The sequence below is a fragment of the Diospyros lotus genome, chromosome 2 (assembly GCF_014633365.1).
Source record: "Diospyros lotus cultivar Yz01 chromosome 2, ASM1463336v1, whole genome shotgun sequence".
NCBI classification, from domain to species: domain Eukaryota; kingdom Viridiplantae; phylum Streptophyta; class Magnoliopsida; order Ericales; family Ebenaceae; genus Diospyros; species Diospyros lotus.
In genome coordinates this window covers 12,403,829-12,426,927 of record NC_068339.1, presented here as the reverse complement: position 1 = coordinate 12,426,927, position 23,099 = coordinate 12,403,829, and the positions used below count along the sequence as shown (strand labels likewise).

General features: G+C 35.7%; 1 protein-coding gene across 4 annotated transcripts; it reads left to right on the top strand.

Annotated features, from left to right (window-relative positions):
• The first annotated feature begins 3,341 nt into the window (after window positions 1-3,341).
• LOC127794463 (ADP-ribosylation factor GTPase-activating protein AGD12-like) lies at window positions 3,342-22,927 on the top strand. Of its 4 annotated transcripts, none has more exons than XM_052325563.1 (9): window positions 3,342-3,504; window positions 5,724-5,767; window positions 16,173-16,254; window positions 18,295-18,370; window positions 19,466-19,629; window positions 19,992-20,130; window positions 20,859-20,975; window positions 21,402-21,497; window positions 22,494-22,927. In XM_052325563.1, the coding sequence occupies exons 2-9, from the start codon at window positions 5,728-5,730 to the stop codon at window positions 22,773-22,775; spliced, it is 996 nt and encodes a 331-aa protein (XP_052181523.1). In that variant the 5' UTR covers window positions 3,342-3,504; window positions 5,724-5,727; the 3' UTR covers window positions 22,776-22,927. The 4 variants fall into 4 exon arrangements, with proteins under 4 accessions (XP_052181523.1, XP_052181520.1, XP_052181522.1 ...); XM_052325560.1 differs by lacking the exon at window positions 3,342-3,504 and adding an exon at window positions 4,774-4,939; XM_052325562.1 differs by lacking the exon at window positions 3,342-3,504 and adding an exon at window positions 4,780-5,573.
• Window positions 22,928-23,099: the final 172 nt, after the last annotated feature.

Below are 23,099 nucleotides of genomic sequence, written 5' to 3'. Positions count from 1 at the left end.
ATCTTCTTCCTTTCTTTTTAAGGCACATTTGAAGGTACATTCTACTTGAATGAACGGGTAGTCGCGTCATTGGCATTTGTTACGTTGTGTCGTATCGTTTTTTGTTTATTGCATTTTATCATGTTTATCAATAAGTATTAGTTTATCATAGATGAAACCCATATCCATAATATTTTAATTTTTCATCTCTAATTTTTAGATTAATAATATTTCAATTTTCTTTTTCACACGCACGTGAATTGAATAGGGAACTTTCTTAATAACACCAAATTGTGCGATTATATTTAAGTTAATTTTAATTTATAAGAAATCATTATGGCACTTACATTGACACTCAATTTTATCTAAATAATCAAAATATTTTATTATAATTTATACCTTATTCATTGACGTGATGCTATTAATATATAATTTTAAAGTATATTTAAAAATTATAACATAAATACATTCATCGTTAAAATATTATCAAATGACTTATCATGCCTAATTTATGCAAGTTAACTTATCTTGCGCTAATGTCACACAGCATATTGGTGTGAATATTATTTATTATCTATAGTTATTTATTTCAAATATGAATATGATTTTTATTAAAAAAATTATTAATTGATGATAAATGAGTTATTTTTTATAATATTATATTAATTAATAAAATTATTTTAAAAGTAAAAATAAGATAAATACACCCTTAATGCACTTAGTTAAGAGTATCTTCACCAAATTCAATTTGGTGTCTAATAGTGTTTTACTCCAAATTCTTTAATACTAAATTGGTGTTGTCTCAAACGTGTTATCACCAAATTGGTGCAGAAAGAATCAACCCATACCTCTTTTATTAGGTTCGGTTTGATTTTTTTTATAAGAATTTAGGTTCGGTTACAGCGGCTCAAAATTCAATTAGTTTGATTTCGGTTAGTTTAGATGACTCTGTTAGTTTCCGATTGCACACCCTCAATTTTTAATACAAAAGTCAATTTTATATATCAACAACAACTCATGGTAAAAGCATGTTTTACACTCCGATTTGACCACTTATAAATTGTTAATGGAGTTTAAATATTGTATAGTTTATTTAGTTATATATTACTACAAATTAAAAAGTTTAAACAATGTCGTGCTTAAATACTTTTTGACAACATTTTAAAAAAACTCTCTTCTAACTTTTCTTAAAACGTTGTCCATACCTTATTTATTTGACCAACTACTTTACAATTTTGCTCTCAAACAACTATTATATTTTCAACATTATCACTCTCTTTCATTCGTCTACCTCTTTTCTATTTTCGCCTCTTTCTGTCACTACTGCCTCCATCTCTTCTATGGCAGCCACCACCTCTAGCCCCATCACCGTCACCTCTTTTATCTCTGTTCATCGTCATTACTTCCATCGTCGCCTCCTCCATCTCTATCTGTTGCCATCATCTCCATCTCTCTCCAAATATAACATATATATTTAACTTATTTTTAATAATTATATATAATTTATCAATATCTAATAGTAAAAATGTTATCATTTGGATATCAATTTATAATTTATTTTTATTAATAATTAATATTTTTATGAATTTTATTTATATTATTCAGCAAAATATTCATTTGACTCTTTTTGTTAAATTCTGATAACTTATTAGCTTTTTTCAAATCAAACACATAATGTTGAAAATATCAATATCAACGGAAATATCAGTACTATGATTTGACAGAAATATCGATATCGACAGATATTGACGTAAAATTTATGAAAAGTACGAAAATTTAGTTAAAAATATAATATTTTTGAATGAAACTTTTAGTAATGTTAAAATAATCATTTATATAACCAAAAATAATATTATATCTAACAAGTAACAACTAAAATGTATAAATATGGATATAATATATAGACAAGCTATATAAAAAATTAAAAACCTTCCATTAAAACTTTTCAATTAATTTGCATCACACAAGTCATGCAAATTTTAATACCAAAATGAAGTTCTAAGTGGTTCATACATGGTATGGTCAGCATCTAGATTTATACAATACTGATACCATGACATATAATTTGAATGGCTTTGAAAATCACGAACATACCATAAATAATCTTCTTGATTTATTCCTATCATTTGTTTATATATAGGAAATTATGTGTAAGCATCATTCAAGATCCCAAAACCCATATGGCCATCATCATTAGTCCCTAAAGTCATAGATTCAAAAGTGGTTGAAATGTTATCTTTATTGGATGATAATATCCCTAATTGCATTTGATGAATTCTCTTTGTATAATCCTTACCAATAGCCCTTATCCCTGGACCCCCAGCTTTACACCCATGGTCTTCATTCCGTGTGCAATAAGTGCATTATTCTTCACAAGTAAATAAGCTCAATGACAAATCTGTATCAGTATCATTTCTTTGAGTAAAAACATAATTATTTATTCAATTGTCATCGTCGTTGCCATCACTATTATCACCATCATCAACACCATTGTTTTCATTATGAATTCCATCAATATGATCATCTTGATTGAAACTACTTGTGAACCTACGCACCTATCCTCATATTGAGATGTTATCAGTGTCTTCATTGCCAATTCCATCAATATGATCATCTAGATGAAGGTTAGTTTTGGACTTACGCACATTTCCTTGCATTTCCATATCTTACGGGTCACCTTCATTACTACTCATAACCTCTTCTGATAATACCTGGTCAACATTGATTTCATATTCACGAGCACTTGTAGCAATTTGGGGATTGGGGTTACCTTCATCATCATCAAAGTCTAGTGGATGAACCCATCAAGAGAGTTGATTCTCATCCTCTTCTTTTGGTTCAATCAAAATGTCCAAAAGATCCAAATATTCTGGTTTTCAACCTCATCCTCTACGGCCTCTATGTCTCTTATTTTAAGCTTTATATTCAATCATGAATAATGAAATTGAATATGAATAATGAAATTATTAATGAGAATGAAATTCTTCACGTGGGTTGAAAAATTATTTTATTTATTTAATAAATTATTATTTGAAAAGTTTAAATTTTATTTTTTATTTATGAAAATTTAACCAATATTTTTTAAATATTTTACAGATATTTTCTTGATATTTTGTAAAATTTATACTACAAGTTTCTGAAAAGGATATTTTACGAAAATATCACGGATATTTTTAGGATATTTTGATGAGCAAGAAATTACACCGGCTATAAATTAATATGAGTGAACTTATCGCAGCCACTCATTAAATTAATATTATTAACATTTATATATATTTTCCATCTTTAGAAAATTTAAAACAAATTTCAAATTTTATTCTGCAAATCAAAATATTTAGCTTGCGATGAATTTAATTTATTACGTCAAAAGTTGGAAAAAAGGAAGAAGAACTCGGCATGTGAACTTCGTCGACTGTACGAAGAAAACAAAGACGAGACGAGTTCTCTACTAGCGGCAGAGAATAAAGCAGAGAAAGGAAGTCAGAAGCGGCCGAGAACAATTTGTTCGCGGGAGTTCTCTGTAAGGTAAGCTCAGAACACTCGAAACCCTAGTTTGCCCTCGATTTTCCTTTCAATTCCGTTTGGATGCCGAGAAAAGCTCCTGTGATGTGGAAGTCTCAGCGTGTGTTGACTCGGTCCAATTCAGTGATTGCCTTTGAGTGAATATTTCGCCCGAGAAATCAAAGCAGAAGATTCTCAGTAATTTTGTCTCGGAATCCGTTGGTTCTTATTTGTATTGGATTTTCTTGCAATTCCTTAGCTCCGCTACGCGTCTGTTCAACTTGATGGTGCCGTTGGTGAGCGAATTGCAGAGGCTGTTTGGTTTACCCTTTTTTAGTAGAGTGAGGTAGTTCTTAGTATAAAAATCATGTAGTGTTTAAGTTGATTGTGTTTGAAAAAATATATTTTTAAACTGTTAGTTAATAGTTATCTGTTTGGTTTGTAAAAACTGATAAGTTTTTAAAATTTGACAAAAAAATTAAAATAGACATGATGTACAAATAATAAAAATTTTATTTTTTATAAAAAAATTATAAATTAATTTCTAAATGTTAGATAAATTATACATATTTATTAATATATTACTACAATATATATTATATTTTTTATTTTTTTCTTAAAAAATATTATCATGAATATATATATATATATAATATATGTATATATAATATAGAGGAGGAGGCAACAGCACTGGGCGGCGACGACAACAACTACGGTTTGAAGCAGAAAAGAGGGAACTAAAGAAAATGATGGGAGAAGAGAATTTATGAGGGTAGAATGATAGTTTTTTTGGGTCAACTTAACAGTTTTTTTTTTGTCAAAATTAAAGGGTACTAGCTTCTCTAAAATGTTGTTATAACAGCCTTTCATCCATATAGCGTTTAAGCAATTATTCAAACGTTTAACCAATAGAAGTTGCATAGCTTATACGCTACTTATATAACTTATAAGTGGTCAAACCACTAAACCGAACACCCTCTGAATTACGCTCAGTCGTTTGGTTGATTATTGTCTGTGTTTAATTTTAATAAAGAATAATGTTATTGGTGCACATTTGTGTACATCTTGAGCTACACAAAGGTATATCAATGACAAAAATATCCCTCATGAGGTGCATGAGGCATATGGAGAGGCACAGGATATTTTGGTCATAATACCTTTTTATAATTCAAGATGTACAAAAATGATGTACATGTTCATGTAACATGATTCTTTAATAAAATATTCAAACGCAGTTAATACTGTTCAAATCAAAACAAAACTGTGCATCGAATTGATGTGAACTCTGGGCGCGTCTGCCTCTCTCTCTCTCTCTCTCTCTCTCTCTCTCTCTCTCTCTCTCTCGCTGCGCTCGCTGATTCTAGAGTATCCGGATTGGAAGTGAGAGATTCGCGTTTCCTGAATTATCAAGTGAATTCAACTTCTCTTGCAGATCTTTCATTTATTTCGTCCCGTTCTGGTGATCTTCTTTTCGTAGTTATTCCTTTGTTAGTTGTGAATTAAGGAGTAATTTTATCGATCTATGGCGCTTGTAACGATTAGAATACTTTGCTTGTTCTGAAGCACCTTTTTGACGATGGCTCTACTTCTGGCGTCACGTGACTGTGAATATGTTATTATCCCCAGCCGTACTGGCCATTTTATTTCAATTTGTTCTTTTTTGGTGGTGTTTGTAGGGCTTTATTGTGTCCTGAATGATTTTTATTTATTTTTCATAGCATTAATCAGGGTAACTAGTCAAGATTGATCTTCTGTCAACCGCTTGCAGGTTTAATTTTCGTCAAGCCAGCGTTATTGGGGTTTTTTGATTTCGTAGAAAGCTCTGAATTTGAAATTTTGAAGTAGATAGCTAGTTTGTTTTCTTTGTTCAAATGCTTCTATTTTTGGTTTTCATTCTGTTTCTAGTCGAAGATGTTACATTGAATTATTCCCGTGTGTTGAATGTGTGATCAGCTTTAGACTATTATTAATTTAGGTTGTGTTGGAGTAGGTTCATTTGACCTTAAAATTCCAAATCCATTGTTTGCTTACATAATTGTTGGAACGTGGAAGCATTTGGATCTGGACCCAAAAAATTGAAGGATTTGAAATGAGTAGGTGTCATTTCAAATGATAGACTTTGAAATGTCATCATTTATAATCCCTTTATCCAAACGCAAATGTTTTAATTCAATTTTGGGTGAACTCATTACTGTGTAAATCATTGATAAGGACAAATTTTGGTGGGTTATTGTGGCATACAGGGCAATGAGTAAACCTTCACCAGGGACATTGAGGTCATCCGCAGGTATGCTACGTCCTGGTTGGAGAATATTAATTGATTTATTTCATAATATATAGTTCACTATATTATTTTGCATTTTGTGTAAATTTTGATGGGTTATACTGCTTGTAAATGCTGTTACAATTCCTGCTTTCACACACTCTAGGATATCCCTCAAGATTTACACACTCACTCACACAAAATATGACAGAATTTAAGAAACAAGAAAACAACACAGAATTCAAACACACACGGGACACAAGAAGATTTACCCTAGTTCATATCTACTTTTGAGAGATCCTACGTCTAGACTAATGAGTGTCTTGGCTTCACCATCTTGAAAAACAGGAAAAACATATTACATGCATTGCGCTCTCTCACAGCCCTATACACAAGCTGTCCTAACCGGAGATTACAAAGCTCCAACACAAACTTTTCTCTTGCATGCACAACACATACTCTTTCTATCAAGATAGAATGAAAATCAATAGTTAGAATAAGACCCCTCTCGACCCTCTATTTATAAACTATAGAGGGCGGGAGTTACAAGGATTTAAATGGAACCGGTAGACGTCTTATACACATGGCTGTTACCATTATAATATGTAACTAATGGACTTCTAGAAGCCTGCTGATACCCACGTCCTTCTCTGATTCCTTCCTCTCCCGAGACTTAAGACTAATCCTAGGCAAATCTTTTAACAATAAACAATACGGTGATAGATTGAGATGCTTAATGAGCTAGAATCTATGTTGCGGATCCTACACAGTGGAATTAAGGCTTGGCATCTTGTTGTAATTATGGCAAGATAGAGGAATATTGGTAGGAACCAGAAAAGAAAACACTAAAACTTCTATTCAATTCACCAACTCAATCCGATTACAAGAAGAAAATTGGGCATTCTAGTGGTCTTAACTCTCCCAAGAACTCAATACCAAAAAATTCTCCATCCTACCAATATCTTCACCCTCTACATATATCCCTCTCTTTTCCTCAACCGTGTTTTGTTACGCACACTTGCTGGGTTGCAATTTCCCCACTCTATCCCTTACACACATGGTTGGCTGTTATGCTAGCCAGCCAATTTACCACCCTACCCCTGCCTCTTAGACCTTCTTTGATAAGTCAAATGAACCCGGGACCTATCATTACTCCACCCCCCCCCCCCCCCCCCAAAAAAAAAAAAAAAAAAAAAAAAAAAAATTTCACCTTATCCTCAAGGTGGAAAAATGGAAATTGTTGCTGGATCAAAGGGTAAGGCTCCCAAGTAGCTTCCAATGGGGGTAGCCCCTTCCATTGCACGAGCACCTCTAACACATGCAATGGGGGTAGAGACCGCTTGTATGCCAACCATCCTTTCCTTCAGCTCGTTGATGATCTCCACCTTGTCGTGAACAATCAATTTCCCTTCTAGGCTGAGAATTTGGTCAACCTCAGCAATCACAGCCATCAAATGACATCTCTTTTTAACTTTGGCAAAGAGATGGTCTCATTCATAAACTATAGGTAGTGTATCTGAAGAGCCTATTGGCACCCTAAACATGATCCACACCTTCAAGTTTCTTAGAATCCTCCGTAGATAACTTTCATGCCCAAATTCCCATCAATATTTAAGATCTTTGGATCTATACCATTGGGCTCCACAACGGAATGCAAATTGAGCTCTCGACTTCTAGAAACATGCTGCCCTTCCACCATCATGACTTGCTTGGACGAGGCACCCACCCCCTCATGATAGTGAGAATACATGGGGGGCCCTCCATTATCAACCAACCCATGTAAAATTTCTTAAAAACCTGGCTAAGAGTCAAACCAGCTTCCCAGACAACATGGATCGTTGATGGCACCCCAATCCTCGACAAGATGCTCTCCTTGGCAGTCATCGGATCGACCGTCCGTGGCATTTTAAATGGACCGATCGTCGATTGCCCTTCTGCCTCGCCGAAGAACTCCCCAACACCATCATTGTCGGCAACCACTCTGCCTCGTGACACCATTTTTTGCTCAACCGCCAATCCCCCTTCAATATGCAGCTCGTCCAATTTCTCCACTGTGCCTTCCTACATGGACCCTAAGCGATCACCCAACAGCCCCTTCAGCTTTTCCCAGCTTCTCACTCTTTGTCTCCGTTGCTCGCACTGGACCCGTGAAAGTGCAGCACCCTCCAAATACAGTGCTGCTGTGTCCATCTTCTCCTCGTCAGCCAGCTCACTCATTGAAACTCCCAACTCCTCACCCGTCGCCTTCGCTGCTCCCACTAGAACCAAGCAAGAGCAGCTCCTTCGAAGTCGAGAGTAGCAGAGTCTAACTTCTCCGCATCCGACAACTGATTCACGGAGAAGTACCGCTCGGCTCGAAACACCCAACCGTCAGGGTCGTCTTCTTCAAACACCGGCATCTCCAGGCGTCGGCCCATTTCGTCCGACCTCCCATATACGTCATACTCACCGCTAGCTTCCTTGTGCCGATTTCCCAATTCCGGCGTGGCCTTCACAGTGAGGGACGACCCCATCGGTAAGTGCTCGCCAGACTGTTTCCCCTTCCTTCCTTTCTCCAGGTCCTCCCGTCTCTCCTCGTTCTTCCTCTCCCGATCCTGCTCTTCCCACCTCGTTCTCGTCCAAGCGAACTGTTCCAGTAAGCTCTCTACCTTCTTCCCCACCGATTGAACCACACCCCTCATGGCACCAAGTTCCCGTTTGATGCCTTCCATCCTCCCTTCCAATTTTCCTACTTGGTTTGTCAAGTTCACCATTAGGATCGATGAGGCTTTGATACCAAATTGGTAGAAACCAGAAAAGAAAACACAAAAACTTCTATTCAATTTACCAACTCAATCCGATTACAAGAAGAAAATTGGGCATTCGAGAGGCCCTTAACTCTCCCAGGAACTCGATACCAAAAAATTCTCCCTCCTACCAATATCTTCACCCTCTTCATATATCCCTCTCTCCTCCTCAACCGCATTCTGTTACGCACACTTGTTGGGTTGTACACAACCCACAATTTCCCCACTCTATCCCTTATGCACATGGCTGGCTGTTATGCCAGCTAGTCAATTTACCACCCTATCACTGCCTCTTGGACCTTCTTTGATAAGTCCAATGAATCGAGACCTATCAAATATTAACAAGCATGAGCAAGCCTAAGAAGTTGCTATGTTTGCATTAGCACTGGCAACCTTTTAACATGCCCTAAAGTGTTGCCTACACAGTTGAAAATGTCAATTTTTTGTGTACATGTCACTTAGATAACATCAAACTCATTGCAATATAAAAAGAATAACATGAGAGCCAGTAGTTAAAGTCATAATGGCATAGACTTATCTATTGCATTCCTACTCCTTATCCTTTAGCTCGTTCAATTTAGGAACTGAAAGGCTAGAAACTGTTTTTTATTTTTTTTTGTTTTTAAAATTTTTGGAATAAAGCTTTTTAACAAATAACAACATTATAACATTTTCTTGCTATTTGTTTCCAATACCTTGAATGTCAAAAACTACTACAACAACATTAGTGTATCAAGCCTTTATCCCACTATGCGGGGTTGCCTACATGAATTTTAGATCGCCAGACATTTCTAGATTGAATGTCAAAACCTACAACAATAATAACATACCAAGCCTTTATCCCACTACATGGGATCGACTACATGAATTATAGCTCTCGTCATTTTTATCTATGATTTTATCTTTTGTGAGGGCTTTATAACTAATATCATACTTGTGTTTCTCCTACCAAGTTTTTCTTGGTCTTCCTCTATCTCTTTTTCTAAATATTTGTTCCATTTCATCCACTTTTCTCATAGGAGTTTCTATTGGTCTTTTACTCACATAACTAAACCATCATAATTGTGTCTTGTGAATATTATCTTCAATAGGAGCCAATTTGACCTTCTTAAGAATAACCTTATGTCAATTTATGTTTTCTCGTATAACTGCACATCTTAGCATTCTCATTCCGGAACACTCATATTTTGCACATTTTAGTGCTCTATGGTCCAATACTTAGTGCCACATGGCAAAGCTAGTCCTATTAGGGTCTTATACAATTTTTCTTTTAACTTTAATGGAATCTCATATCACATAAAACTATTTAGATTAAGTTAAGTCTAACCATATTGTATCATAAAGACAGAATTATATGCTTTCATGTGTGTGTAAAATGTGTATTTATTTGTTTCCATGCCTTTGTCATGTTGTGTTTTGAATTTTTGAAATTTGAAGTGTTAGTATGTTTTTATTGTTGTATCCACATTTGGTGCTAATGTACAAGCTTCCTAGGACAATAGTAATTACTCTATCTCATAGGTATACTTTTTTTTCCTATCTATTACATATTGTTTCAAACAGAAATGAGAATTTCATTTGAGAGTAAAAAATAATACAAAAGATAAAAGTTAACCCTTTATCCACTATCTTAAGTTTTTAGATGAGGTGGTGATTGTATGTGTTGGAAATATCACAATTTACTCAAAAGAATAATTTGAGTAACAACTGGATTTCTCTCCTAATCTTATGGCTGAAAAATAGGAGATAAAAAGATAAAGTGATAAGGTGATTTGGAGATTAGAAAACTCCAAAAATAAAGGGATAAAGGCAGCAGATAATTCAAGATATCTCAGTAGTTTTTTAAATTCTTCTTGTTGTATTTTATCTTCCAAATATTCAAATATGTTCCTAGAATATAGGAGATAACCTAGGTGATTCTTGTTGTTGTATTTTATCTTCTAAACATTCAAATATATTCCTAGAATATAGGAGGTAACCTAGGTGTTGTGTATAAATACCCCATACTACTTGAGAATAGATCAAGCAAGCAATATACAGTTCTTTTAGCTTGTTTCATCTTCTCTACATGGTATCAGAGCTTTTTTTCTTGGAACCCTAATTTTTCCACCTCCACCCTTAAGTTTATATGGTGTTGTTACAACCTTCATTGCTGTTCAACCACTACCTTCAATCCTCTCACTTTTTTAGTCTTCATCACTGCATCTATTTAGCAGATATTTCTACTATCATGTCTACAATTTTTGATGCAATGTCTCCAAATCCTTCTGATCTTCCATTAGGGGATCAACCCATTAATTTCTCGAGTAATTCTTAGCCTGCGAAAAATACATCTACCTATCATAGTGATCTCCATCCTATCAATTCAGGTTATCGACTTCATGGAAAGAATTATCTACTATGGTCTCAAGTAGTCTCTACCTATCTAAAAGGGCATAGAAAACTGTCTCACCTAACCGGCAAGACCGATCCAAGGTTTGGGGCATGGGACGAAGAAGATGCCATGATTATGTCATGGCTTTGGAACTCCACGCTACTAGAAATAAGTAGAAACTGCATATTTCTATCTTATGCTCATGACATTTGGGACTCTCTGCAAAAGTTATTAAATGAAGCAAGATGCAACAGTTATCCATAAGTTGCGGACCAAGTCTACTATTATGAAGCAAGGAGGGATGACAGCGACTGATTATTACAACACTCTTACTAGTATTTGGTATGAGATTGATCATTACCAAAATATGACAATGATCTTGTTTGAAGATACTCAAACACACATTGCATTTGTGGAGAGAAATCGAATCTTTGATTTTCTTGTTGGTCTTAACCTAAAGTATAACCAAATAAGAGTCAAGATTTTAGGAAAGGATTTTATGCCTGATATTTTAGAAGTATTCTCTATTGTTCGAGGAGAAGATACACAACGCTCTGCCATGCTTGATGCTTAATCCACCAACATCTGCTAGATCTACTATGGCAGTAAACAAAACTACTCCAATTGCAGCTAAAACAAGATCTAAGTCCAATAAAACAAACTTCCTCATTGGGTATTGATATCAAAGAAGAGATTGAACGACTAAAAAGTCTCCTTGATACACTCTCCAAGTCCTTTAGTTCTTGTTCATTTGCCTGGAATGGTAAGTGTCTTATTTATTCTTCTTTTAATGCTTCTAGAACATCTCCATCTAACTATTGGGTACTTGATTCTGGTGCTACTGATCATATGAACTGTGATTCTACTTCATTTATTTCCTATACACCAAGTTCATGGCGTCACAAAATCACTGTAGCCAATGGATCCTTTCTTATTGTTACTGGTGAAGGCGACATTGCCTTAACACCTTCTCTTCATTTAACTAATGTCCTTCGTGTACCAAAACTCACTACTAATCTCATATCTATTTCTAAACTAACCAAAGACCTAGACTACATTATTACCTTTTTTGACAACCATTGTGTATTTTAGAATCGGATATCGGGGATGAAGATTGGAGCTGCTAAAGTCCAGAATGGACTGTATCTTCTTGATAATGTGCAGGCTCTTGTTGCTTCTAAGAAACAACTTGTTAAAACACAAGACAAATCACCTAAACAGTCTGATATTTGGCTTCACCATAGACATCTAGGTCATCTGAGTTTGGTTCTCTTAAAGCTATGTTTCCTTTTTTATTCCTGCATGTCTCTAGTATTGATTTTCATTGTGAAGTGTGTGAGCTTGCTAAACGTCATCGTGTATCTTTTCCACCTTCATCAATAAAAACTTCAGCTCTTTTTGATTTAATTCATTCCGATGTATGGGGTCCTTCCAAAGTCTCTAATCTAAATGGGGCTAAGTGGTTCATTACTTTTATTGATAACTATACTCGGGTCACTTGGCTACTTTTGTTGGAAGACAAATTTAAAGTTCCAAGGATCCTTCAACATTTCTTTCAACTCATCCATACTCAATTTGGGGTTCATATAAAGCGTATTTGGATAGACAACGAGAAGGAATATTTTAATCATACCCTACACCATTTTTTTCAATCCCATGGAGTCATTTGTGAGTCCTCTTTTGTTGATACTCAGCAAAATGGGGCTGCTGAGAGAAAAAACCGTCACCTTCTAAATATGACTTGAGTCTTTCTCTTTGACACCCATGTTCCATCTTATTTTGTGGGGAGGAGGGCTATACAACTTATTAACTGCCCTATCTTGAATCCTTGACGAGCAAAGTCCCCGTAAAAAACTCTCTATTTCCTACCCTCACTTACATATTTGATTGATTTACCTCTCAAGGTCTTTGGTTGCATTGCTTTTGTCCATATCCACAAAATCAATTGTACTAAACTCGACCCCTAGAGCACTCAAATGCCTATTTCTTGGTTATTCTAACACAGTAACACTTCACAGGGATACAAGTGTTATCACCCCCTTCTTGGAAGTTCTTTATATCTCTTGAAGTCTCCTTTCATGAAGATCAACCATTTTTCCCTTCTCCCAACCTTCATCTTTAGGGGGAGCATTATTCCAATTCAAAAGATGAAGCTTTTCTCCTTCCTTTGCTTGCAACAACTGACCATGATCAGCCCTTGCAGCCTTCGCCATTTGACCAGGACCAGCTTGTAGCAATTGACCAAGACCAGCATGCAGACCAGCCTTTGCCTTTGCCTATAGCCACTAGTAAAGACTGACCCTTGATTGTAGCAACTACCCAAGACCAAACTATGCCTTTGCCTATAGTTGCTGATCATGACAATGACCTTTCTATGACTAGCAATCAGTCCTCCCCTATGCCAGCCTTACCGTTGAGACCTCTAAATCAGCAAGATATAAGGAAGCATAAGGAGCCTACACTTGTATACTCAAGAAGACCACAACCTAATTTGGACCAAGAGCTACTCACCAATTCCAACTCGACATCAGGTAATGAATTTTTGGAACTTGGTTGTTCTAACTTTCAGAAGCCTACTAATTTTTGAGTGGCCTATTGCATTGAGGAAGGGTACCCGTAAGTGTCCTCAACACCCTATTTCTCAATTTGTTTCCTCTCACCGGTTATCTTTGTAGCATTCAACCTTTCTTTCAAATCTTGACTCCATAACTGTCCCAAGGATTGTTCATGAAGCATTAAAAGATAAGAACTAGACTCTTGCTATAAGGGATGAAATGAATGCCCTAGAAAAAAACAAGACTTGGGAGGTGGTTGATCAAGCAAAAGGAAAAAGGGTAGTAGGTTGTAAATGGGTTTATATGCTCAAATACCAAGCTTATGGGTTGTTGGAAAGGTATAAAGCTTGCTTAGTTGCAAAAGGCTATACTCAAATCTATGGGATCGACTACCAAACAACTTTTGCACCTGTGGCTAAAATGAATGTTGTTAGAATCCTATTATCTCTTGCAGCTTTCTTTATCTGGAATTTGCAACAGTTTGATGTTAAAAACACCTTCCTACATGGAGATTTAAAAGAAGAAGTCTTCATGGAATTACTATCGGGTTTTGAGAATAAATTTGGGCCAAACAAAGTCTGCAAGCTGAGGAAAGCTCTCTATAGACTAAAGCAGTCCCCTAGAGCATGGTTTGATAAATTTACTGAAGTTATGCTAAGGATGGGATATTGACAAAGTCAAGGAGATCATACCCTCTTCATCAAACACTCAAAGGAAGGTAAACTCACTATCCTCCTAGTATATGTTGATGATATAATTGTAATTGGGGATGATGATATTGAAAAAGAAAAGTTGAAGATTCAGCTAACTAAAGAGTTTGAAATTAAAGACTTGGGAAGGTTGAGATATTTCCTTAGGATTGAAGTTGCCCACTCTAAACAAGGCATATTTATTTCCCAAAGGAAATATGTTTTTGATTTGCTCAAAGAAACAAGGAAGCTAGGATGTCGAGCTTCCAATACATCAATTGAGCAAAATCACAAATTGGGAGGACAAGAAGATGGAAGTGTTGTTGATAAAGGTCAATATCAAAGATTGGTAGGAAGGTTAATTTACCTATCTCATACATGATATGATGTTGCCTACTCAATAGGGGTTGTTAGTAGATTTATGCATGATCCTAGAGAAAAACATATGTAAGTTGTTCATAAAATCTTATAGTATTTGAAAGCCACACCAAGGAGAGGAATTTTATTTAAAAGAGGAGGAAAATTAATTATGGAAGCTTATACGGATGTTGATTATGCTGGATCCTTCATAGATAAAAGATCTACTACAAGTTATTGTATATTTCTTGGAGGAAATATTGTTTCACGGAGGAGTAAAAAATAGCCAGTGGTATTTGGATCTAATAGAGGTAAAACTAAGAGTAATGACTCATGGAATTTGTGAGTTATTGTGGTTGAGAATTATTCTCAATAATTTGCTATTAAAAGGCGCAGAACCTATGAGGTTATATTGTGGCAAGAAGTCAGCAATAAATATAGCACATAGCCTAGGGCAACATGATCGAACTAAATATATAGAGATTGACTGACATTTCATCAAAGAGAAATTAGACAATGGTCTCATCACCATACCATATGTCTCTTTAAATAATCAATGGGCAAATGTCTTTACAAAAGATCCTCCTACAACTAGATTTGAAGAAATTACATGCAAGCTAGGAATGGAGAATATCCACTTATCAGCTTGAGGGGGAGTGGAGAATATCACAATTTACTCAAAGGATAATTTGAGTACCAACTGCATTTCTCTCCTTATCTTATGGCTGAAAAATAGGAGATCAAAGGATAAAGTGATAAGGTGATTTTGAGATTAGAACAAAAATAAAGAGATAAAGGCAGCAGATAATTCAATATATCTCAGCAGTTTTTCAAATTCTTCTTGTTGTATTTTATCTTCTAAACGTTCGAATATGTTCCCAAAATATAGGAGATAACCTAGGTATTGTGTATAAATACCCCATACTACTCGGGAATAGATCAAACAAGCAATATACAGTTCTTTCAGCTTGTTTTATCTTCTTCTACAGTATGACAACAAGTTTTGAGTTTAAACCTCACCACTAACCAATATTTAAAAAGTTGCATGTGTTTGGACCAATTATGCATTGAAGTTTGAATATAGGTCTTTGATTTTTCTCAGCAGAGAGGGTTATTTTTGCAGATTGATAGCATGTGGTTTAGTGTCTAATGTTTTGTTGAGTGCCTTTGATTTGAGACCTTCCTAGATCCTGCAGAATCATGAACATTGTGCACTTGGTTGCCACTTTGAGCTAGTTGAAAGGGCCTCTTTTGTGCTTTTGTATGACTGACATATAAGCATTGGTGGGAGAAGGCTCTGGATAGGAATTTGACTAATTGACTATGTAGAGATTAATAGCTCCTCCCTTTTTCTTTACTCTTTATTTCCTTTGTCCTTTCTTCCCCTTCTTCTTCTTTTGGTGCAAAAGTTATGTCTTTCTATCTTATGGAAGGTAGTTTCAAATCCAAATTTGTGTTCATGCTTGAATTTCATTCCAAATACTTATATATGTCATTTGATTATGGATTTCATTTCCAAGATAATTAGTGCCTTCATTGATGTTCCTGTACTCCCTTCCTAACTCTTACATTTCTTTGTTACTATTAGAAGTAATGATACTCCCTTCCCAACTCTTACATTTCTTTGTTACTATTATAAGTAATGAGTGGAGATTGCTACTCCTGCAGGTAAAAGAAGGTTGCAAGAGTTATTGCGTCAAAGTGATAATCGTTTCTGTGCTGATTGTGGTGCTCCAGACCCCAAGTGGGCGTATGTTCTGGCATCCTTACACTTCTATATATTCTTATCTGGCAAATGCATTCCTTTAATAATAGTTTATCATATTTGTAAATTTAAATTTCAGATCTTCAGTGGTGCTACAAGTAAACTTCTCTGGCTAAGATTTGTTTTCTTTTATGCCTTGGTTAAGTCAAATCTTTCCTTTTCTCCTTTCACATAATCTTAGGGACAGCTATTGGGCCTTATTTTGTAGGAGGCTTATAAATGATAATGGGCTTCCTAGTTGACTACATTATTTAGCAAGACTGTAGAGCCGTTATGTACTGTCAATGAAGAGTGATTCTGGATCTTCAAGTCATGCTATAACACACTGTGAGTAATTGATCAAGCAGAGAAAACTACCTGAAATGCTATTGGGAATTCTTATTTGGGAACTAAGGGCAATGATGTCAAATGAAGAAGATAAATGTCCTTGTGGCGTTTATAACTTGCTATGTATTTGAGTCCCTTCAAGGATATTCTGGTGTTTTGGGGACATGGAACAAGTATCATATTAACGTGCACATCTAGTCAGGAATATCCCTAGGTTCTAAACAAGAGTATATTGGAAGTGGTTGAGATATGCACAAAAAACAATAGGAGGCAAGGCAAGTAAATTGCATTCAGACTGGTACTCAACTTGCCACTGGGCCTCTGTTTCTGACACAATGAGTGCAGGATGAATATTTAACCATGAATGTCTTGTTTGAGAATGTATATTTAAGCATGAATATCTTGTTTGCTGATGATTTGACTTTGATTAATTGGATCATAGTCTTTAATCTGCTGGTAACATGTGTTTATAATAACTGTAGTTAGATGTTGTTAAGAAGAGCATAATAAGAATTTGGATATGGATGAATATCTATGCAGATTACCAAGAGTCATGCATGTTGAAAGCGTGGCCATAAACATGGAAATAGAAGACTGATGTTTTTGCCCCACCTGAGTGATATGCTATACTGGGGCAATCATCTGCAGTACGGGGCAGATTAAAAGCATAACTACTAGAGTTAGAATGGGGTTGATAATGATAAATGCTGCTTGATGAAGTATGGCCTTTAAGTTGTAATATGTAATGGGATTGAGTCTTTGATATGTTGTTTGTTGTTTTATGTAGGGGAAGAAGTTTAACCAGAACACTTTTTTTTACTTCCAGGACTAGTAACCTAGTTTTTATTTCATATATAAAAAAACAAAAGCAAAAATCGTCCAGTTCCAATGCTTCTTGTCATTTTGATTAATGATCTGATATTGTTTGGGTTAATCACTTAATTATTGATATCAGCTTCCATTGTAAGGTTCTAGAAACGGAGGTACGATCAGGTTTAGAAAAATTAAAAATGTTGCCAAATGTTACAGAAACTAGTCTGTGTGCTTAGATTTTTCAAACGGTCATGAAATTTTTTATTGAACTTTTTTACTGATAAACAGAGATAGCAAGAGATATGTACTTTTTCCTGGTAGAATAAATGGTTTATATGTTGAACAAGAGTTTATATATATCAGCCGATCCCACATAGTGGGATATAAGCTTGGTATGCTGTTGTATAGTAGCAATCAAGATAAAAAGATATAAATCATCTTGCATCTATATGATTGACTATGTTGCAAATAAGTGAGAAGCTATGGAATACTGGAATTACATTTGACCAAATCCCTTATAGTTTGAGGCACATTGCCACCCTTCTGATCAATTTTGAATGGTACTGACATTGTTGTGATTGTATAGGAGAGTTTTCACAAGTTGAATATCAATTGGAGATGAAGCGTTGCTTGTCAAGAGCAGTCAGTGTTGTATTCAAATTTTAATGAAATTCCTAAAAGAGTGACTGACAATAGATGTGTCCAAGAAGTTGGCAATATCCTTATCTTGTGATATCTTGAAAACAAACCATGGAGACACAATTATCTGGTTTTGAGCAGAAAATTTTGACAAGAAGTATTGTGCACATAATGCATGTTTTCGCTTGTATACAGTATACATTTATATATGGATGTTTAAGAACCAGTTGTATGTTCTACTTTCAGGTCAGCCAATATTGGGGTGTTTATATGCTTAAAATGCTGTGGTGTGCACAGAAGCCTTGGTGTACATATCTCAAAGGTAACTTTTCTGATTTAACTTGTAAAGAAAAGACATGTTGCATTGTAAAAAAAAAAGATAAAGAAGATAAACGTGACACAATTAGTTGGGAAAACACTTAATTGAGTCGATTTGAGAGGTTTGACAGGAACACATATCAGACAATTATTTAACTTAGAACTTGTATAATAATATTTTTGATTTGGAAATGCGTCTGTTGATTTTGGAAAAAGAGCAACAGGCTTGAAGAAGTCATCCTTTTGGATTGTTCTTTCCTGTGAAGCATTTTGACCTTCCTTTAGAAACTGTTTGCATTGTATCTGTAGAAAGTTAGTTGAGAAAATATCAGACTGGAGCCAAAGGACTTTGAGACTATCTGACCTATTATGCTATGTAAACAGGAAAAGCGTGCCATGTTTGCATATTCACTGCCACATTTGAATGACCCTTTTAATACTTTAGCATTAGCCTAAATGAATACTGGATGGCACATAATGAAGTTTTTGGCAGCATTGAACTGCATGCCTCAGGCTTTCGAAATTTCAGCTGTTTGAAATATGAAACCCATATGGGTGAAGAAGTGACGATTATCGAGGACCATTCAGTAAAGAAGACCTTCTGCATCTCAAATTGGATTATCAAACTGGACAGTTTAGCTGCACCATTAGAATGCTAACATGTTGAGGTTTCAGCTTTCTTGAAAGCCATTTTGTAACGTATGAAGTGAAGAGAAGCTGAACTTTTAAGCTTACATTATTTGTCTAAATTTTCCTTCATGCTTAGATGTAGGACAACTCTGCCCCATAATGGGATGTTTGAGTGCTTAAAAAGTTCAAGAGCAAAATAAGCATTTTTATCCACCCTAGGCTGCCAATTTTGATTGCCACGGCATCCCAGCTTTTTGTTGTTGCTGCGTCCAACCATTTTTGCTAGACCAGTTTCATATCAACTCAGCTTCGTCTTTTATTTTATTCTTTCTTTTGGTGAGCTTTAGTATAGATTGCAGCAATATGGTTTTCAATTGATGATTTTGAAATATTCTTTGCATATCCTCACACTTGTCTACCTCATGTGAGTGTAAAATCTCTCTGAGCAACATGAACTCATAATGTGCAGGTGTTGTCTGTGACATTAGATGAATGGTCTGATGATGAAATTGAAGCAATGATTGAGGTTGGAGGGAATGCTTCTGCTAATTCCATCTATGAGGTTTCTATTCCTCAGGGGTACTCAAAGCCTGGGCCTGATTCTTGTAATGATGAACGTGTAAAGTTTATCAGGTAAAATGAGATTTAAGGATATTTCTAGCTATGTGTTGTTTGCTTCCCATTGTCTTCGTCTATATTTCTCTTCCTCCATTAGTTTCAAACTTCGCAGTCTTGCCAGCTGGTTGGGCATGACTTGAGATTCGTAATGGTCAGAGTTACTAGGCATTCTGGACTTTCTTTAATCAACTATTTAAACTGTCTTTTCTGTTTTTAGTTGTGTCCTTTTCAACTTTTGAACTGTGCTTGAAAATTACCAGAGAAGTGATTTTATTTCATTAATGGATAGGGTGATTCAGAAGATGATGTGATGGTTGATGGGGAGGGTTGTGAGATTGGTATATTTTACAATTTATTTATTTTCTTCTGTTTTGCAGGTCTAAGTATGAGCTGCAAGAATTTTTGAAACCTAGCTTGCGGATCTTGTCAGGATCTTCCAAAAGTAACTCTATTCAATCAAGTTCATCCAAATCGATTATGGAGAGTTTTCAAAGTCCATTTTCATCACAGAAAACGGTAACTGTTGTGGAGCTGTGTGAGTTGTCATTCTGATGTTAGATAAAACTGCTTGATGCTGATATAGCCATGTATTCTGAGTTATCATGTAGATGCGAGGCCTTATCAAATTGACTAGTTTTGGCCCAGGTTTACTACCAGGTAAACCTTTCCAGTATCCCGGAGGTTTAGCCTTCAGGCATGAAGATTGCTCTCGTTTAAAAAAAATATGCGTTGCCACCCTCCATGATTAGGAGCCCCATTTGAAGGAAATATTGTTTTTCAAATGTGACCTCTTTGAAATAGATAAATCTACCTAAATAATCTTAGTTTTATTACTAATGTCTAAAACATGCATGAGAATGGATATTTATCCACTAGAACTGGTGGGGTTCTTGTGGAACTTTTTTCCTGTGTAGCATTTGTTATTTGCTTACTTGTGTCACAAACTGGAAACTAAAAATTGACTGGAGTTAATGCGTACATTCTATTAAATTGAATAATTTTGGTTTTTTTTATCTGTTGTATTCCATTATCAATTGACCATTGCATTAATAGTAGAGCATCCCTGAATATTTTCCTTGTACTGGGTCTATTACTATTTGAAGGCAAAACCTTAGGGGAGGCTATGCAATTTGTGCTTGGTTTTGCCAGTTTTAACTAATTAATCAACATGATATGGTTTTAGTAACAATTTTGTGCTGTATTAAATTAGTTGTTGTATCAGCTTATGTTGAGTCTATTGACAGGAAGGCATGGTGGAATTTATTGGATTGTTGAAGATAAAAGTATTAAAAGGCACAAATTTAGCAGTCAGAGACATGCTATCAAGTGATCCTTACGTTGTCTTGACTCTTGGCCAGCAGGTCAGTCGCACACTCAGTCGGGGTTGTAACTTAAAGGACATGAATAATTTGTCCAAACCTGTAAAACTTGCCATATTTTCATATTTGAGTTCTACATTGTAGCAAATAGGCCCAAAAAAAGTAAACCAAAAGAAAAAAAAGGAAAAAAAATAACATAAAGGCAGTAAAAAGAATTGGTGTCTTGTTTATTTAAGAAAAAGTTAGCTGCTTGGCTGAAAACATATTTCTGTATTGGATGCATAATAATCTATCATTGTTCCAACGGTTGTTCAAACTACTGCTAATGGTGTTTCTCATTTGCCAGCACCCTGTACATGTATTTGTCTGATGGGCCAATTGCATCAATATATTACACCTTGCTTCTCTTCTGAGTAATGGATGGCATTGTTTCTCACTTGCCATTTTATTTTTTTCATGTTTGCTTAGAAAGCTCAAACAAGTGTAAGGAAGAGCAACTTGAATCCTGTTTGGAATGAGGAACTCATGCTTTCAGTTCCTCAGAATTATGGACCCTTAAAAGTGGTAAGTCTGTCTTTTTACATAGATCATTTCTTTCCTTTTTCTCTTGTATAGATCATTCTTCTGCATAGTGATATATGACTCGTTACCTGGTTTCAAACATCACCGAGAAGTATGGCAGATGATTTCCTGTGAAAAAAATACTTGTATTCATACTTTTTGTATAGGGATCAGAAAGATTATGACAAAGGTATAATAATGCTTGTACTTCCTACTTCTTGCGAGTAACTCTTTTTAAAGTGCTCTAGAAACACAAAAATTTGGGCGGAGCGGCTGATTCTCCATGGGAATTCAAGCCTATTAATGATAGTTATGCTGTGTTTTACCAAGGGGAAGAGCCTGGGGTGAGAAATGATGAACAGGAAGCTTCTCCCATTGAGGTGGAAATCCTTTGATCTTTTCCGTAGATTTTCAAGAGGGAGAACCTGATGTTTTCATTATTGAATGAGGGAGAGGAGTCAGAAGGGAGATAGTGATCTGGGGTGAAAAGCCACATTGCCCAGCCAATGGGTTGTCACAAGTGTGCCATCAGTTCACATGGGGATTCCTGGGTTGTATTGAGGATGGACTGAAATCTGTGTAAAGCATATGTTAAACAAGGAGGTTCCTTTGTGCGGTCATAGTGCAGAATACTGATCATTCTACGGTGGTGAAGATTTGGGAGTCAGAATGTGGACGCAGCTGGTCTCTGATGGCAAGGGGCCTTTCTTGCCCTTGGAAGAAAACCGTCTAGTGTTGTTAACAGAAAACCGTATAGCACTGCCTGTGTTCTGTAGATTTAGTTTTGAAACTCAATATTTGCATTTTCATTTTGATAAGTAAAAGAATATTTTCATTTTTGATGGAACGACTGAATTTGATTGCGTACCTTAGCGAATCAGCATAATGATCTATCTGATCCCTAAGCACACAAATGCTTCGATCAGTATGTCAATGCTTTTCTGACCTCAACTGTACTATGGTTTTAGCTCATCCAGCCTTGCAACTTTTCTACTGCAGGAAGTGTACGATCATGACACGTTCTCAGCTGATGATGTTATGGGGGAAGCTGAGGTCGATATCCAACCAATGATAACCTCAGCAATGGCATATGGTGATCCCGAAATGTTTGGGAACATGCAGATTGGGAAATGGCTGAAGTCGCATGACAATGCCCTCAAAGAGGACAGCATTGTAAACATAGTTGATGGCAAGGTGAAGCAGGAAATATTCCTCAAGCTCCAGAATGTGGAGTCCGGAGAGCTAGATCTAGAACTAGAGTGGATAGCGCTTGATCAATAGGGATAAGCGTAAAGAACTATTGCCCCTTTTACCATTACCAAATAGAACTCGAATGTTGTATTATTGTTTGTACTTTGTATGAAAACCATGGCAAGCTGTTGCTTCCTTCTTTTGTATTTATCATCAGTATCAGTTGTCCCCATTTCTGGATACTCATAATGTGATTCCTCGATTAAAATAAACCCCGAGGAGTACTGTTCCGTTTGAAAATTTCTGATGGTTGAGGATCTTGAGGAACTGCTACTGAGCTTCTTGTTGGGATCAGTTTCCTATTGGCAGCTGTTTCAGTTCATGAATCATGATGCTGTAATCTAATGAACCCGT

Coding starts and splice junctions, on each gene's coding strand:
- LOC127794463 (XM_052325563.1), top strand. CDS start 5,728: ATGAGTAAACCTTCACCAGGGACATTGAGGTCATCCGCAG. Junction 16,255..18,294: donor GCTCCAGACCCCAAGTGGGC/GTATGTTCTGGC, acceptor TTCTACTTTCAG/GTCAGCCAATATTGGGGTGT. Junction 21,498..22,493: donor ATTATGGACCCTTAAAAGTG/GTAAGTCTGTCT, acceptor TTTCTACTGCAG/GAAGTGTACGATCATGACAC.